The following is a 17,115-nucleotide window of genomic DNA, read 5'->3' as shown; positions in this document are numbered from 1 at the left end:
GTCGGAGAGCAGTCGGCTCGCTTCCCGAGCCCCCGGACCCGGCGAGCCGGCGAGCGCCGAGCCGGCCACCATGCCAGGCAGACCGCGGCACTAGGCGCTCCCCGCGGCTCCCACCCAGCGGCGGCGGCGGCGGCCGCGATGGTTTCAGACGCTGAAGGATTTTGCATCTGATCGCACGGCGTTTCAAAGGCAGAGGCCCCCTCCCCCTTCCCCCCTCCCTCGCCGTCTTTGTTTCCTTCCCCCCCCAGCTCTCCCCACTCCCCCCACCCCACCCCCTCTCCTCTCCTCCTCCTCTTTTTTAGAAGCAGCGATCGGAGATGGATGTCTCTCTTTGCCCAGCCAAGTGTAGTTTCTGGCGGATTTTCTTGCTGGGAAGCGTCTGGCTGGACTATGTGGGCTCCGTGTTGGCTTGCCCTGCAAATTGTGTCTGCAGCAAGACTGAGATCAATTGCCGGCGGCCGGACGATGGGAACCTCTTCCCGCTCCTGGAAGGGCAGGATTCAGGGAACAGCAATGGGAACGCCAGCATCAACATCACGGACATCTCAAGGAATATCACTTCCATGTAAGTCAGGCGGCCGCTCCCCAGCCCCGCCGCCTCTCCCCTCGCTCCGCGTCTCGCTCTCGCCCGCCGGCCCGCAGCCGGGAGCCGGCCCTCCGCCCGCCCCAGCTTGCCGCTGCCCGCCTGCCGCCGGGCGCGCATTAGGCTCGCTCTGGCTCGGGAGATGCTCCCGGGCTGCGTATTCCAGGTGACTCTGGCCTTGGCGAGGCGTGATCCGGCGATGCGTGTGTGTGTGTGTGTGCGCGCGCGCGTGTGTGTGCCTCTCCCCCGAGAGGACCCCAGCGGCCAGGGCACGCGGGACCCGGCTCCCGCCCCCACCCCCCACCCGCTGCGGCTCGTTTCGAGGGTGTGAATCGGGTTCTTGGCCCCCCACTAAATAGCAACAGTTTGGCCACGCTAAAGTGGAATAAAGTAGACGAGGTTCGATTCCCTGGCAGCGGCGCCGGGCAGCGACAGTGGCGGCGGCGGCAGCGCTTAGCCGGGAGGAAAGGTGACAGATAGGGACTGCTCTCGATCCAGCCGAGAGGTTTAACTCTTTCCGTTTGGAAACCTCAAAACACGCCGTCAAGTAAACAAGTTGGAAGCTGGCTGCTCTCTGGGAGACTTTGGACCTGTCGAGGCAGTCATGGACGCCTACCCCTTCCTCTTCCCTCTCGCCCGCCCTCTCCCACCCCATTTTGGGCATTTCCGAGACAGCCACCCCCCCACCCCCTGATTCCCACCCTCATCTGCATCTCGGCGCCTACAGATCCCGTTCCTCTTTGAGCTTTGATAACTGTTCCAGTAATTCCGAGTCAGGCTGCTGAAGGGAGGAGGGAAGGCTTGCGTGTTTGGGAGATGGGGCTCCTTCTGTGATCATTTATTCGAAAAATCGAACTCCGACTGGCATTTGCTTGGTTCTGCCCCATCTGAGTGAGACCTATGGTGGCCTGCTCGTTTTTTTTGGGGGGGGGTGGCATTTTTCTTTGGCAGGGGTGGGGGTCAGACGCCAGGGCGGAGAGAGGGAGCCTGTCCAGATTCTCTTCCACTGACCTCAGCCAGGTGACCCCCCCCCCCGGCCCCCATCCTACCATCCAGAGAAGGTTGTGGAGGGCATAGTGAGCGTTCAGGAGATAGCTCTCGCCTGTCTCCCCCCCACAAGGCCCCCACTCCTTGGAGACCCCCAAAGTGGGTGGGATGCTGAGAAGGGTTGACACTGAAGTGCTGGCTGGCGTCTGAGGAAGGCATTTGGGCGGATTCGGCTGTGGGAACTGTTCTCCTAAGCATCAGACCTCCCCTTGCCTTGGCCCCCAGTCCGATGGGGCTATAAAGCCAGGAGGAATTGCGGTCCTGCTCGCTCCCAAGCCCACCAGCCCTCTTGGCTTAATGGAGACTCCGCTCGTGTTCTTTCAGCTAACAGTTTGAGGGAAGTGTGCAGCTCAGGAGGTGCCCCCTGAATCCTGGCTCAGGAGACAAGCTTGGCCCATATCTTGGCTGGACCGTTCACCACCACCCGCCCCCCAACCCAACCTCACCACCTTCAACCCAGTTGGCCCTGGGGTGACAAAATAAACAGCCAAGGGTGGGGTGGAGGGGAGGGCAGGAGAAAACAGCATGGACCCAGCGCAGCCTCTCCCACCTGCAGGCCACAGCATCTTGGCCTCCCTGAGGATGCAGTGAGGAGGGTGGGAGTGAGATTGCCCCGGAAACTCTGCCTTGGAAGTACCCTGTGGGGGTGTGTGTGTGTGTGTGTGGGGTGGGGTGGGGGGTTTCAGGGCAGCCCAGCAGTGGGTTCAGGAGCTCAGGAGCTGGACCTGGGGATTTCCAGGGGATGGGGTGGGTCAAGAGCTGGAGAGATGGTGGCCCGGGTGCCCACCGTGGGTCTCTGGAAGCTGGTGAGCTTCACTCAGCCTGTTCTCTGCTTCAAGGATGTGTGTGTCTGTAGGAAGCCAGTGGGAGGCAGGGAGGGTCACAATCACGTAGGCTTTTCATGGCCACGCAGCAGTCCTCTGAAAAATGGTCCCTCTGAAAAAATGAAGCTTGGGGAGGCAGTTTGACAGGGAAGAGCTGGTTGATCTTTCCAGGCGGAGGGTCTAAGATGGGACTGCTGGAGAGGTCAGTGACCTGGGGAAGGGAGGAAGTGGCTTCTTATCCCCTGTGCCATTGAAGGACCAAAAGGGCAACTGTGGGGACAGGGAGCCAGGAGTAGATTGGGAGTCCCTCTGTGGGTGTCTCCATCCTTGTGTCAGGACTCAAACTCTTTACCTGGGAGTTGGGACTCCTTTCCTTGAAAACACCCCAACACCTCAGAGCCAGGCAACTGGATTCCCACAGGAGCTGTGCCGAGCGGCAGGTGGGGGAAGGTCAGAGGTCACGGGTAGGATGACCCTTTCTCACCCCTTCTCCCCAGTGCCCTGTTATATCTGTGGCTGGTATGACTGAACTGGGGAAGGGTCCAGCCTCCTGGCCTGGAGGCAGATGACCGTGGAGAGAAGGAGGGGAGGTCTGCCCGCCCTGGGAAGCAGATGTCACCCCTCCGTATCTTACCCCATGAGGGAGGCTCTGGCTGCCAAATGGCTCCTGGGGGTGCACAGCCCCAGGCAGTGAGCCAGGCTTAGACCTCTGCAGGGCTGAGGTCCCACCCCAAAGCCCAGGCCCCCACTCTGCAGGGCTGCTCATGGAGGCTTGAGGGCAGACAGGAGCCCTCCAGGCAGAAGAGGGGGCCTTCATTTAGTGGGACCTGGGAGGGGGGCTTCACTCCAACCCTGGGCTTTGCTGGAAAGGAATGTGTTCCTCAGATGTCTGATGGTATCAGAGATAAGGCATCAAGGGGGTACCCCAGCCCTCCATCAGCCTGAAGCCCTTAATGCTGCTGTATGTCTGGGGGTGCAGCTTGGACAGGCTCTGGGGGCTGAGGAAGAGGCTGGGGCACATTCTGGAGTTCCAGCAGCCCTAGCTAAGGGAATCAGGGGTGACTGCCACCCAGCCACCCGCCTGTTCCTGGGGCTCTGGGGTCCTGAGGTTTCTCCTTCAGGTGCTGAACTGATGACACCTGAGTTTTCAGAGGAACTAGAGGTTTCCTGTGGTCCTTCCTCTTTGGGCTGGCATGTGGGTTGGTTCCCGCCTCCCCCGTGGGAGGCTGACTGAGGGTGCCTCTGATGGGGAGTTGGCAGCCCCACCAGCATCAGGAGGAGATCAGATGCAAGGCCTCAAGACAGATGCGTGAGTCTCACCTCCGTCCCTCCCCAGGCGCCCTCCCTTTCGGCCTCTTTCTGTTCAGAAGGCCAGTCCCTCTGTGGTTGAAGCTCCTGACATACAGTAACCTTACCTAGAAGGGTCCATGCGCAGCCGCGCCCAAGCCGGCTCTGACGTCACAAAGGCAGAAGGGTGGTGGCGGGGAGGGGGGCCGTCTGGGCGTCTGGAGACCAAGCCTGCCTGGGGCTGGGTTGGAACCGTGCATCCTCGGGCTGTTAGAAAGACCAGGGGGAGAAGACAGCATCTCTGGGCTGGGTGTTCTTTGGCTTGAGAAGAGCACGGGCTCTTGGCTGGGGCCCTGAGCCACCAGTGGGGCCCCTGGCGTTTCCAGGGCTCTGGTCCCTTTATTTCCCGTGTCTTCCCGGAAGGCCCTCCCCTGTCTGGGTGAAGGATCATCTGGGGCTTCGCTTGCTGCTGCACTGACTCCTTGATTCTCAGTCTTTCTGAGGGTCATGGGCAGAGCCAGCCTCGACAGTTACCAGTGAGAACCGGATTGCAGGCAGCGGTGGGAGCCAGGCCCCAAGAACATCATGGGGCTCACTCAGGAGCCCCCAAACTGAGGCTAGGCCTGAGGGAGGTAGACAGAGATGTTGAAGGGTTTTGGGGGTGAGATTTAGAAGGGGGAGTGGGTATAGCCCTGGAGAGAAGCTGGGGACCGCAGACTGCAGAGGCCCTGAGCTTTTGTGTGGACGCCAGACTGTGGGAGGGGGGTTCCAGGCATTCCCTGGAGGACCCTCCCTGGAGCCAGAACCCTGAGCCCAGCTCAGTCTTCTGAGGAGCACCCTGAGGCCCAGGACATCCATCTTGCAGCTCCAGGGGACCTAGCATGTGACCGTTTTGGATAAAACCAGCCCAGCCTGGCTTTGAGAGAGCTTGTCCTAGCCCCCTGAGGGCTGAGCCTGGAACTCGGTTGTCAGCTCAGCATCCTGCAAGTGGCGGACCACCCTCCTGCGTAGCGGAAGTGGAACGCTGAAACTGTGCAGGGGGAGGGGCCTCCATTCTTGCCCCACTGGTCTCTGCCTGCTGTACCTTCCTCTTTGACTGTTGGGGGCGGACTCGGCCCCTGCCCCAGCTGGCCCTTTGCCGAGAGTGTGGGTAACCTGTGACCCTCCCTTGGGGTGGATTTTGACCCCAGGCTCATGGCATCTCTGCCGCTGCCTGGGTCCCCCATCTCGAGGGCTGCATCCAGTGGCTTATCCTGGGACCACAGACACCATTTCAAGCTTCCCTTTGGGGGAACTGTCCAGTTGGCCAGTGGAAGGGTAGGGTTAGAGAAAGGGATGGGTCATGTGAGTCAACTCCCCTAGATTGTCCCTTACCCTCTGTGGACCACGATAGAAGACTGTAGCCTTTCTGAGCCTGGAAATTCAACTATGAATTGAGACCATGGGGCAGTGTCCTTTCCGGCTTGAACATATGCCATCCCAGGGCCCAAAGAGGCTCTGCTGGACCACTTCTAAGGGCACCACCCCTGGGCTTGGTGCTGGCCCCCATGATGCCGCCCTCAGGAGGGCAGCAGGTGTCCCCTTGCTGGCCATTGTCTCCCCTTCCTTCCCCGTCCACCTCTGGAGGACTCTGGGCTCCCCAGTGTGGAGTCAACTGCCAAGACCAAGTGTCACGCTTAGCAAGAATGCACTGAAGCCTGTGGACTCTCACTGGAGGCCTCTCATGAGGCCCGCTTCTGTACCATGAGCTCAAGGCGGGGAGATAGCCCCTGCCAAGCTTCAGCTCCTTGCCTAAGCAGGGGCCTCTGCTGGGTGTGAGAAGAAATGTTAGAACTTCTATTTCGAGTTATTCTCGTTGAGAAAAGGGAATATTTAATATTTAATGTATGGATGGAAGATGTATAAGCATATAATTTAGTAAATAGGCATGTTTGGAGGTTACATGATGAAATTTTTATTGCTTAAGCATGCATAATTAGAAAAGCTCAGGGCCCGCTGTTGGGATTGGCAGGGCCTGGGCCAGCACTAGGAGAGGTGGTCCTGAAGCCCCTGGCTCCCCTTCTTGGCTCTGTCCCAAGGGAGGGTTGATGAATTGGCAGGGGGAGCCACGTGTGGGAGGAGGGGGCAGGCGGGCTGGCAGGGGGATCAGGATTCCTAGGGCCCCCTAGACCCGAGGCCAGGCCAGCGCTCAAAAGACAGTCTCCAGTAGCCCTCCAGGTCCTGCCCTTTGTCCCTTGTAGCAAATCCTTCACCGCCATGAATCCACCCTATTCATTTCTGCCTTGGTTTCCAGTTTCCAGTTGTTCATTTATTTTTGCCACAGCTCCTTGAAGAAGCAGGGATTATTAGCCCTATTGTCTTGATTTACCAAACAAAATGAAGGGGAGAACTTGAGTGTCTCACAGAAGGAAAGATCTGGAAGAGCCTTGAGCCCCCTGCTACCCACCTCTCCTCCGGCCCCCAACCATGCTCCCTTCATGGCCTTTCTGGGTCCCGAGTCAGGCAGATCGTTTTTATCCAGAAAGTTCCTTTTCTGCCTAGGGGCAGCATTAAGGCAGCAGCCCATCTGGGAGGGCCTTATGGAGGGCGGCTGAGTGTCCTGGCAGCTGGGTCTAAATGTGGCCTGAGTGAAGGCTGCACTTGGGCCCCCGGCTCTATCAATGACCCACTGAGCCCTCAGCTCAGGTCGTCTGTCATCCCTTGAGCCTTGCTGGCCTCCACTTTGAGAAACACAAACGCTCCAGGGCCGGGCATGCCTGCAACCCCTCTTTGATGGATTGGCTCATCAGACCATCAGGGATGAAGACTCCAGAAGCCCAACGCCCAGTGGAACCCTCACAAGGATCAGGGCTTCCTGGAATTCAGAGCTGGAAGGGACCTCTTGAGTTATCTTGTTCTTTATGTTCCCTGCGAGGGTCCCAGGAGAGGCACAGAGAGGGGCAGGGAGTTGTGGGCTCTCTCAGGCTGCTGGAGGACGTGCCCGCCCAGGTGCCAGCCCATCTTCTCCCACTCGGCTCTGGCACCCTCTCTGGGCACTCTGTCAAAGCCAGAGCCTCGCCCACAACTGTGTCTCCCTCCGGGGCGATGATTCCAAATCCAGGGTCCCCAGAGGCAGCAACTATGCAAGGCTGGCAGCCCTAGGCTCTTCTCAGCCTGCAGCCCACGCCAATTAGAACCACGTTGAGGCCTCTGCTGAGCTCTATTTACATAGAGGGCTCCAGGATCTGTGGGGGCAGTCGGCTTGGAGCCTGTCCTTTCTGACTTCCCCTTTGCCCCCGTCCTCGCATCTGACTTGTCCCATCGAAAGTGTGCCCCATTTGGGTGGCGGAAGATTCAGGATTCTCTCCCCAGACAGAATCATCCAGTAGGGAGTAGAAGCTGGCAGCTGGTTTCCCCATCAGCTCCCCGAGACCTGGCCTTTTCCTAGCTCTGGACAAACCCCTTTCCTTCTCTGGGCCTCAGTTGCCTTCTCTCTGAGATGAGAATAATAATTACAACTACCGTTATAGCAGCACTCTGAGAGTCAGTGGCCTGTGTCATGCCGGGTAAAGGGAAAGCTGTCGATACTAGTGGTAACTCATGACAGCACCTACTATGTTCCAGACACTGTTCCAGGCACTTCAGAGGCAATAAATACCCCATCATGGCCTCACACCAACTCTCTGAGATAAACACTATTATGAATCCCATTTTACAGATGGGAAAAATGAGTCCAGAGTTGGCATGTGACCCACTTCCTTTCACACAGCCAATCAGTGGCAAAGGAGTCTGACATTCAGTGTTGCCTATTCTCTTTTGCAGTACTCTTTATGCATGTGAATATATACAGCTATACACATGCATTCATGAATCTATGACCATCCAGATAAATTAATCATAAAGTAAAAGGTTTTTGAAAAATGATTTTATGAAGGTTTAGGAGGATCCTTTATAATTGTCCAGTTCCCTAACTCCCCTGGCTGGGCTTGGAGAGGAAGGCGAATGAGAGTGGTGGGTCTGGTGTTGGCCAGTCTGCCGTGGCCAGTGCTGACACAGACAGGATGTAATGATGGGGGAGACTTGGGGTCCTCCTGCCCTGTTCCCGACAGCAGCCTCCCCGAGGCCGTGTCTCAGCCAAGCCCTCTCCCCAGACCTCCTTGGCCACCCCCTGGTGTCCCGGTTTCTGAGGTCAGGTCAATTCCCCTAGGAGACCAGGTGCCAGCTGAGACTGGCGGAGATTCAGGAAGCTGGCTGCTGGGTCCCTGCCAGCTCCGCTCTGGGCTGAGACACGGTCAGCAGGACTGTGTCCCCGATTGCCCATGGCCAGAGACAGCCTGGATGGAAGAGCGGAGGGAGGGGCGGCTTCTCCCAGTTCAAGTTTGGAGTTCTAAGGCTGCCACTGGATGCGGAGCACAAGGGGATGTCTGGTGTCTCCATCTCGAGCTAGAAGCTGATGTTTAGAGCATCTTCCTGGAGGGTGAATTCTGGTTCTTCCTGATGTTTCTGTTGCCTCCTCCTCAAATGAGTAGCTTTTACCTCCCTCTGCCCTTTCTCTTCCTGGAGAAGGAAATGGCCAACCCACTCCAGTATTCTTGCCTGGAGAATCCCATGGACCGGGGAGGCTTGGCGGGTTACACTCCCTGGGGTAGCGAAGAGTCGGACAGGGCTGAGCGACTCACACACACACACACACACACTCACACACACACACACCCTTACTCTTGCCCTGTGTCTCAGTCCCCCTTGCCCAGGGATGCTCTGTCTCTCTATAGGGATGAACATGGGGAGGGGAGTGGCTCCAGTTGTCCCCAGAGAGAGAGCTGGGGTCCCAGCAAACTGCTGAGACCGCAGGGCAGGAGTCTGTGGAAACACCCCATTTTGCTGCTGCTTGGCTTGAAGAGTTCACCCCATCTGGGAGTCCCTCAGTTTCCCCTTCTGGGAGCTGGGATCACCTCTAGAAATTGGAGCCTGTCTCCCTCTCGGGGTCACTGTCAGGGTCAGGGCGATCACACGCACACTCCATAGTGCTAGGGCGCCATGTTGGTTGTTTTCATTTATAGATGTCCGGGAGTGTTTTTGAATTATGACAAAAGATCAAGACTTTGAACCATAAATCATGACCTGGAAAGGGGCTCAGCAACAGTTGGGGCCAAACCCCGTTTTACAGAGCGGGAACCTGAGGCTCCAGAGAAATGAATAGACTGGACTCAGTCACCCAGCGAGTTCCTAGCACTGCGAGACCAGAACGCGCAAGGCCGCCTCCCCAGCTGGTGAGGCTCTCGTCCTCCCGCTCTCTGCTAGCATCTGCTCTGGGGCTGAGGGATCTAGGCTCTTCCAGAGGCAGGGAAAGGAGCCCTTAGACTCCTGCAAAGAGAGAGGGGATGAAGGGAGCAGTCTTAGACTCGCAGTCCTAATCTGGGCTGCCTCCCACGGTAAAACGGGCTGTCTGCGCGCATCGGGGGCGTCTTTGCGCACGCACAACTGCATCTCTTCCGTGTTCTCTGCACATCACGACTGAGGTCCCCGTAAACAAGCCTTAACGCCTTTGGCTTCCTGCCTGCCGAGATCGTCTGCGTCTAGGCTCCCGGTGGCCACCAGAGGGCAGTGCTGCGCACGAGACGATCCACGGCTGCCTTTGCCTGGGGTTGCGGCTCTCTAGTCCGGCGAGATGCTCACTGGCTGGCCTGGCTTGCAGAGCCTTTCTTGAGCAGGGAGGTAGGTCTCTCCCCTAGGCGGGGCCTCCCTTAGCAGAGCTGGTCCTGCCTGCATCATATCTGCAGCCCAGGCACGTGAGTCTCCTGGACCTGAGCTTCCCCCGGGAGGCGGCTGGGAGAGTGCCTTGGGTGAAGGATGTCTGCTGGAGCGCCCTCCTTCCCTCCAAGTCTGTCTGAGCAGCAGCAGGAGGGGTCAGTCATCTGCTCAGGGGTAATGGAGATGAATGAACGGGGGATGGTTCCTGCCCAGGAAGATCAGTCTTGATGGGGACACAGAGAGGCTGACAGAAGGCTATGATGTGGGGTTAGTGTCATGGGAGAAGGGAGCCTTATGACCTCCAAGGCATCTCTCCCCTTTCTCTCCCTGCATCCCACCCCCGCCCGCTCCCACTCCTAAGCGTTGGAATGAATTACACACCGAGTAACTGCTCAGGAATGACAAGGCCCTGATATTTACCAGACGTGAGAGCTTGGTGCTGTCTCTCAACCTCTCTAGACCATCACTGTTCTCAGAGACACCCATCTACATTGGTGGGTATCAACGTGCTTTGCAAACTGGGGTCCTGGGCCCTCCTTGGATTGGCTTGTTGTTGTTCAGTTGCTAAGTCGTGTCCGACTCTTTGCGACTCCATGGACTGTAGCCCATCAGGCTCCTCAGTCCATGGGATTTCCCAGGCAAGACTACTGGAGTGGGTTGCCATTTCCTTCTCCAAGGATCTTCCCAGATCAGGGATCGAACCCATGTCTCTTGCATTGGCAGGCGATTCTTTACCCCTGAGCCACGGGGGCCTATTTCTGTCCTGTGCATGCTTTGGGCTCTTTTCTTGCTGTTCCAGGCAGTCTGGTATTTGAGCAGGTGCCGTCTTGTTCTGTGCACTAGTTGGTTCGTGAAGGAGCTTTGTCCCACAGTTACCAGCTTTGGAGACGGGATCTCCCACTTTCCTGGTGGGGCCTGGGCCCATGGGCTGGGTGGGGCCTGCGGCTCTGCCCTGAGGGCCATCTCCTGGCTGCTGGACCCCAGGCTGCAGGTAGGACCCTCTCTGTTGTGGTCAGTCTTTCCCCATCTACTTATTTCTGATACTTTTTAATTGAGGCTGATCCTCTGAAGAGCAGGGATGAAGATAACATTTACGGCTGTCCTACTGGGTGGGAGAGTATTTGCCTGTATAACCTTGCTTATGAGCGGCACCTGCTAAATGAAGCTTGTGTTCGCAACCCTGCCTCTTCCCAACTGTGTGACCCTGGGCTGGCTACTTTTTTGATCACAGTTTCCTCATTGGAAATAATACTGATAAGATTTTGATGAGAATGTACACACGCATGTGCGTGTGTGTGTGTGTGTGTGTAGAACTCTTAATGCTGGTCTTTCTCATTTTCTTCTTCTCAGTACCATTCTCCAGAACGTCGCCCCACAGGCATGGATACTTTTAATGATCCTCGTCTGCTCTTCCTGAGTCCAGTCTCCCCTCCTCTCAACCCATCCTACACCCTGTACCAGATTCATGTTTTATTTTTTTCTTAAAATTTTCTAAATTGGAGGATAATTGCTGTACAATATTGTGGTGGTCCCTGCCATCCATCAACATGAATCAGTCATTATATATATATATATAATATATATATATCCCCCCTCCCTCTTGTGCTTCCCTTGCCCCACTCCATCCCTCTAGGTCGTCACAGAGCGGGTTGGGCTCCCTGTACTGTTCAGCAGCTTCCCACTAGTCATCTGTCTTATGCATGATAGTGTATATATGTCAACGCTACTTTCTCAGTTTGTCCTACCCTGAATTAATCTTTTAAACCTAGGTCTTCCATTAGAACAATTCTTGGGCCCTGAGATTTTCAATGGCTCTTTTGTCTGAAAGGCAACTCAGTGTCATAGGAAGAGTAGTGGCTTCTTTGGCCAGATCGCCTTCAGTTTAAATCCTGGCGCTGCGGCTGCTGCTGCTGTGTGAGCTTAGGCAGGTTACCTAACCTTTCTGAGCCTCCATCTTTTCATCTGAAAATTTAGGCTTCCTAGATCCACCTTCCTAGAGCAGCTGATTAAATGATGTTGCAATAGGTACTTGGGATCTGGTGGGTACACAGAGGCCAAACTGGCAAATATACAAGTCAAGTCTCTTAGAGGGGAAGGGCAGGGGTATTTCTGGGTCCGTGAAAAGTGGGAATAGATAGGAGCTGGGACCTGGGCTAGAGTATAGGGAGGCAGCAGAATGATCAAGGTGGCGTGTAGTTGGGAAAGTGTCGGGGTGGCTGAGGCACGCGTCGGCTCAAGAGCAGGGAGGCCGTTATGGTTGCTACTGATGACATCAGTTGGGAAACCAAGTGTCAGGGCCTGCCTGCCCCACTCCTCAGCCTTGGAAGTTTAGGTGCCAGGAACCTCCATGCAGGGAAACTCAGGAGCACCCAGTCCCTTGCAGCTGTTGTTCTGTGCGGTTTTGCTGCTCTTCTTGTCCAGGGTAGCTTCTGGCTCTCTGGATGATTCTCTTCCAGTTATTGTAATTGATGAGGCTTGTCAGCTACAGATGGGGTTCCAGGACCAGCCCTGGGAGAAAGAATGTATAAGTTCGATGGGAAAGGGAATATAAGTGTAAGTTCCCTCCCATTAAGAGCCTTCCATGCACATTCATTCCAGTTCCATGATCAGCCACAAGAGGGCACTAGACCACGATTTCTGCAGGGAGGGAGGCGCTAGTCATCCGGCCCTAGTACCCTCACCAGGTGGCTCAGGGGTAAAGAATGGCCTTGGATGGCAAAACCGACTCAATGGGCATGAGTTTGAGCAAACTCCCGGAGGTGGTGAAAGACAAGGAAGCCTGTTGTGCTGCAGTCTATGGGGTTGCAAAGAGGTGGACATGACTGAGCGACCGAACAACAGCAACAACAATGCAGGAGACTTGGAAGACATGGGTTCAATCTCAGGGTCAGAAGGTTCCCTGGAGAAGGAAATGGCACCCCACTCCAGTATTCTTCCTGGGAAATCCCACGGACAGAGGAGCCTGGCAGGCTACAGTCTGGAGCTGCAAAGAAGCAGACCCGCCTGAGTGACGGAACAACAAAAAATATGATTGTGCCTTTGAACAAAGCTGCACTTGGTCCCCTCCCAGCACCTCTGTGGAGCATGGCAAGCCCACTTGATTTAACCCGAACCCCCGACCCTGAGTCTGGTGTCTCAAGGGAGGCCAAAGTGCGTAGTGAATGGGCATGAAATTTGGTGTCAAACTTGGGTTCCAATCCTTGTTCTCCTTTTTGCTTTTTTTTTTTTTGAACTTGAATAAGTTAATTTCTAAGGGTTTCCTTTTCTTCACTTGCAAAGTCAGGTGTTGCTGGAAGGTGTTCCTGTGAGAATTAAATTACATGATGTGTGTCAACTGTCTGGAACATGTTGGATACTCCATGATGGACCATCTCTTTGTTCCTGGAAGAAGGGTGAAATTAGGGCACAGTGCAGGAGATGTTTATGCCCCCTGTTCGCCTGGGGGGTAGCAATGGGGGGGGGGTGGGTCATTTTACTCCCCAAGGAGCCCTCTATGGTTCCAGTTCATTAGGGGCAGCAGTGACACCAAGTGGCCAGAATGGAGAACAGCAGAGTCTTCTGACCTGGCGGGATGGCGGCGGTGGGCATCATTGGGCAGATGAGACTGACTCTGCATCAGGCATCAGACGACCCATCAGTTGAATTTCTCTCCCCTTCCGATGCCAGCAGCTAGAGATGGTCCTCTGAGGACACGAGTGTGATGATGGCCATGGGCCATGTTTGCTGCTGGGTCGATGGCATGAGGCTATACCTGCGGACCACACCTGTGGACCTGCCTGACTTCATTGTGGCCAGCCAGTTCCAGTGTCCAACAGCCAGACCCTTCCTGGTGTTTTCCTTGAGTGTTGACTCTTCTTGAGATGCTTTCATCCTGGGTCTGTCTGATTGGGCTCAGCGATGAGATGCAGGATCTCTGAGGCTCAGTGTGTTTATCTGGAAAGCAGGGTGGGGGCGGATGGTTGGTCTGGTTGATGGGGAGGGCTCGTCTAGCTTGGATTTGAGTGTCAGACATTATTTCATATCCTTTACTCAGTGTGTGTGCATTCGTGTGTGTGTGTGTGCGCGCGCACGGGCATGTGTGTGTCTAGGGGTGTGGGATGACGTGGGAAGGATTTACTTTAGGCTTTCCTGGTGTAGAAACTCCAGCCCAGAGAAGGAAGGGGCTTCCCCCCAGGAAGGCGTGGCTCTGAGGCTGGAATCGGGGTGCCGCTGGCTCCTCATCTTTAGTAGCTTCTTTATTATCCACCTGAGATCCAGGAAGGAGCCTTGGCAGACATGCCAGGCTCAGGAAGTTATTTAATATCAGCTTTGCTCCAGATTGTGTTTCTGACTCCTTGCCACCTCCTAAGTGGCAGTCATTTTAACAAATGTGGCGACAAGACACCAAGTGGGAAATAACATGAGGGATGGGGAGGGGGCGGCAGAAACCTTGTCTTGGAGGCCCTGGGAATGCGCGAGGGCTCCTGGAAGCCCCTGGCAGTGAAGAGCAGGGCGTGGAAAGAGGTGCCTGGCTTTCTGGAGCATGTGGCCTGTGGCCCAGGTGTTCCCTGTTGCCTAGGAGCTTCCTGTGTCTTCTGGGGGAGTCTCACTCCTGTCCCTGGGCGGGAGTTGAAGGGGGAGGCCTTGTGCTCTGCCTTCTCAAAGGACTGACTCCCAAGTGCATAACAGACCATCCACAGGGGCCTGGCGCTGGTGTGTGTTCCCCTCGCCGTGGAGACTGAGCTGTGTCTGGCCCCAGGCTATGGGGGCCCAGGTATCTAGCTGCCCGCCTCACCCACCCAGGCCCCGCCCTCTTGGGGAAGCATGGGCGGAGGCACTGGCTGGGCTGGCAGGCCCAGGAGAGAAGGGGCCAACTCTTTTTGTCCCAGTCCCAGGCTCCAGCCATGAGCCAGGCACGGTGCTCAGCCTTGGGATGGAACCCTCAAACGCAGAAGGCCGTGGCCCCTCTCTCTTGGAGTTTAGAGTCAAGTCAGGGTGGCAGCTCGGAGGGCTGTCTCAAGAGAAGCAGGGAAGAATTTTAGAAAATGTATTTAATGGAAAATTTGAAAGAAAAGCATAGAGATGTGAAAATAGAGCTTCCCCAGGAGGAGAGGGGATGGCTTTTTCTAAATGGAGATTTAAAAATTCTAGATGTACCTGCTTTCGACTTTATCTGATTGGACACAGTAGCCTTGGCTGTAACCTTGACTCATTGTCCTGCTGTCTGTCCACAGACACCCCGTGGGATCGTAGGGGAAGTCGCAAACAGAAGTCAGGAGAGGAGAATTGTGTTTCTTCTCTTGTCACTTTCTGATTGTAAGAGACAGAGATTTGGGGGCCGGTGGTTTGGGGGCCGGTGGTTCACGGGGAAGGTGACCCTGGGGCATCCTGGGGGAGGGAGTGAGCTGGAGAGGGAGGAAGCCAAGAACATTGGGTTCCGGGAGGTGTCGCTGAGCCTCTCCCCAGGCACTTGCTCATTTCCTGATTTCTGCATTTATTCAGCATGTTTATTTGAGCGCCGCGCTGGGCTGGCCCCTTTTGTGAGAGCTAGGAAAACCGCAGGCAGTGCTTGCCTGCCGGGCAGCTGGGTCTGTGTTCTCCCCGTAGTTACAGGATGTGTAAGGTCAAGCCCCCTTTTCTTTCACCTGGAGTTGACCTTCGGGCTCTGGGGAAGGTGGGCTGAGGTGCCGAGTGTGTGGCCAGGTTCCCTTGGGCCCCCAGGCTGAGTTCCTGGGAGAAGGTTCCGTCAGAGGGTGACTGGGGGTGGGGGTGGGGTCAGGTGATGGGAATGAGCGCCTGGGAGAGCAAGTGAAGACTGGCTTCATGTGTTGGTCCAGGACTGAGCCCAGCTTCCCTCTGGCAGCACCTAGTTGACCCTCTGCCCAGCCCATTGGGGGCCTGCCCTTCTTCTTCTCAGCTTAGAGCCATTCCCCGGGCCTGGGGAAGCTGCAGTGGAGGAGGAATGACTTATCCCCTCCTGCAGGCGTCATGATCCAGGGTCACGTCCTGTCTCCATGGAAACGGCTGCTCCACTCTTTCCTGCTCCCTATCCTAGCCCGGCTACTGGCAGGTGACTCACCTGTTTCCTGGACTCTGATCAGGAGTATTCTGACCTTGGAACTCCACCCTGTTATCTTCCCAGGTGCCTGCCCTCACCTGCCCAGGTGGGTCACTGGGCAGAGAGGGTGCTCAGCCAGCATCTTAGTCCCGTAGAGACTCCCTGGCACCCACGTGCCCTGGCTGGCATCAGGCTCCTGGACCTTTCCTTCCTGTGCGTGCAAAGGGCCGTAGCAGGCACCTCACAGGGACTCAGGAGAGACTTGTTGAATGGGACGGGCTCATTCCTGCCAGAATCTCTCACAGACCCACTGCAGATCCCAGCTTGTGGGCTCGCGTACACCTGCCTGGAGCACAGGGCACCTTGTTCTCATGGCTCCCGCACCTCTGTGGTCCCCGGCTTTGCCTTCAGCAGAGCAGCTGCTGGAGGAATCTTCTAGGGAAACTTGACTGATGACGGGGAGGGCAGGCACTGTGGGGTGACCAGGTCCCAGGTGCTGTTCTCAGGACGGTCTGTTTTTTTTTTTTTTAATTTATTTTTTAATTGAAGTATAGTTGATTTACAGTGTTGTTTGATTTCTGCTATAGAGCAGAGTGGCTCAGTTGCTCACAGATATACATTCTTTTTATATATGGGACAGTCTGATTTTAATCCTGTTTCACTCTTAGCACACTCCAATGAGGTAGGTTAGCATTAGCATCTTCATTTTATGGGTGGGGAAACTGAGGCACAGAGAGGCTATGGCACTTGTCCTGGGTAACGAGAGCAGGAAGCGGCTGCACTGAGGTTTGAATCAGCAGGTCTGCTCTAAAGCCCCTGCTCACACCCGCCGCCCCCCACCCACCCCGTGTCACAGAGCCTCTGAGTTCCTGTCCACCCACCCTCTCCGGTCCTGTGGCTTTAGTCCTAGACCCAGCCCCCGGTCCCCACAGCTCCCATCAGCCTGGCCAGTGAGGCACAGTGAGTTCTGCGGCGTTATGTTTCTGACACTGGTGCCGGGAAGGAGGGCGGGGCAGGAGGGGCCCCAGGACCCAGTGGAGCTCAGCGTTCCTGAATTTCGTGGGAGCAAGTGTCTTGGCCGCGTCCTGAGAACGTCCTCTGAGTGAGGGCACTGAGGCAGGACGGCGTGCTCTGCCCCGTAATGGCCACGGACTTGGACGGTGAGTCTGGGCAAGGCACTGGCCACCCCTGAGCCTCCGTTTTATTACATTTCATCCTGGGGTCTTGACCGGGTGACTTCTGATTCCTCTTCTGGCTTTGACCTCTTATACTTCTAACGCGGGGGTTGTGGACTGGGTGGAAGGTTAGGGAGCGCCAAGGCTGCAGAAGGATGTCTCGGGGCCGGACCCTGTGGGGAGGAGGGGTGTGGGGTCAGACCCTGGGGGTCCTCACGCTTCTGCGTGCGTCCTCTGGCTAAAGCCCCGGCTGCTGGATCCCAGCCCAGAGTGTCTGATTCCGCTGTGAGTTTTTGCGATGGGGCTGGAGGAGGCCATGTCTCGTCAGTGCCCAGGTGAGGCAGACGCTGCTGGTCCAGGGACCACACTTCCAGAACGGCTGTCACACTGGCAGCTTTCAAACTGTGCTCTCCGAAGTGAGGTCAGAGCTGC

General features: G+C 56.2%; 1 protein-coding gene across 3 annotated transcripts in view; it reads left to right on the top strand.

Annotated features, from left to right (window-relative positions):
• Positions 1 to 308: 308 nt before the first annotated feature.
• NTRK3 (neurotrophic receptor tyrosine kinase 3) overlaps positions 309 to 17,115 on the top strand; it is a 425,220-nt gene continuing 408,413 nt past the window's right edge. For all 3 annotated transcript variants that reach the window (XM_055556823.1, XM_055556822.1, XM_055556824.1), the window contains exon 1: positions 309 to 565. In XM_055556823.1, coding sequence (XP_055412798.1) covers positions 318 to 565 — 248 coding nt within the window. In that variant the 5' untranslated portion in view covers positions 309 to 317. The remainder of the gene's footprint in view (positions 566 to 17,115) is intronic.

Source organism: Bubalus kerabau, chromosome 19 (genome assembly GCF_029407905.1).
Source record: "Bubalus kerabau isolate K-KA32 ecotype Philippines breed swamp buffalo chromosome 19, PCC_UOA_SB_1v2, whole genome shotgun sequence".
Lineage (NCBI taxonomy): Eukaryota > Metazoa > Chordata > Mammalia > Artiodactyla > Bovidae > Bubalus > Bubalus kerabau.
This window is presented reverse-complemented; position numbering and strand designations above follow the sequence as displayed.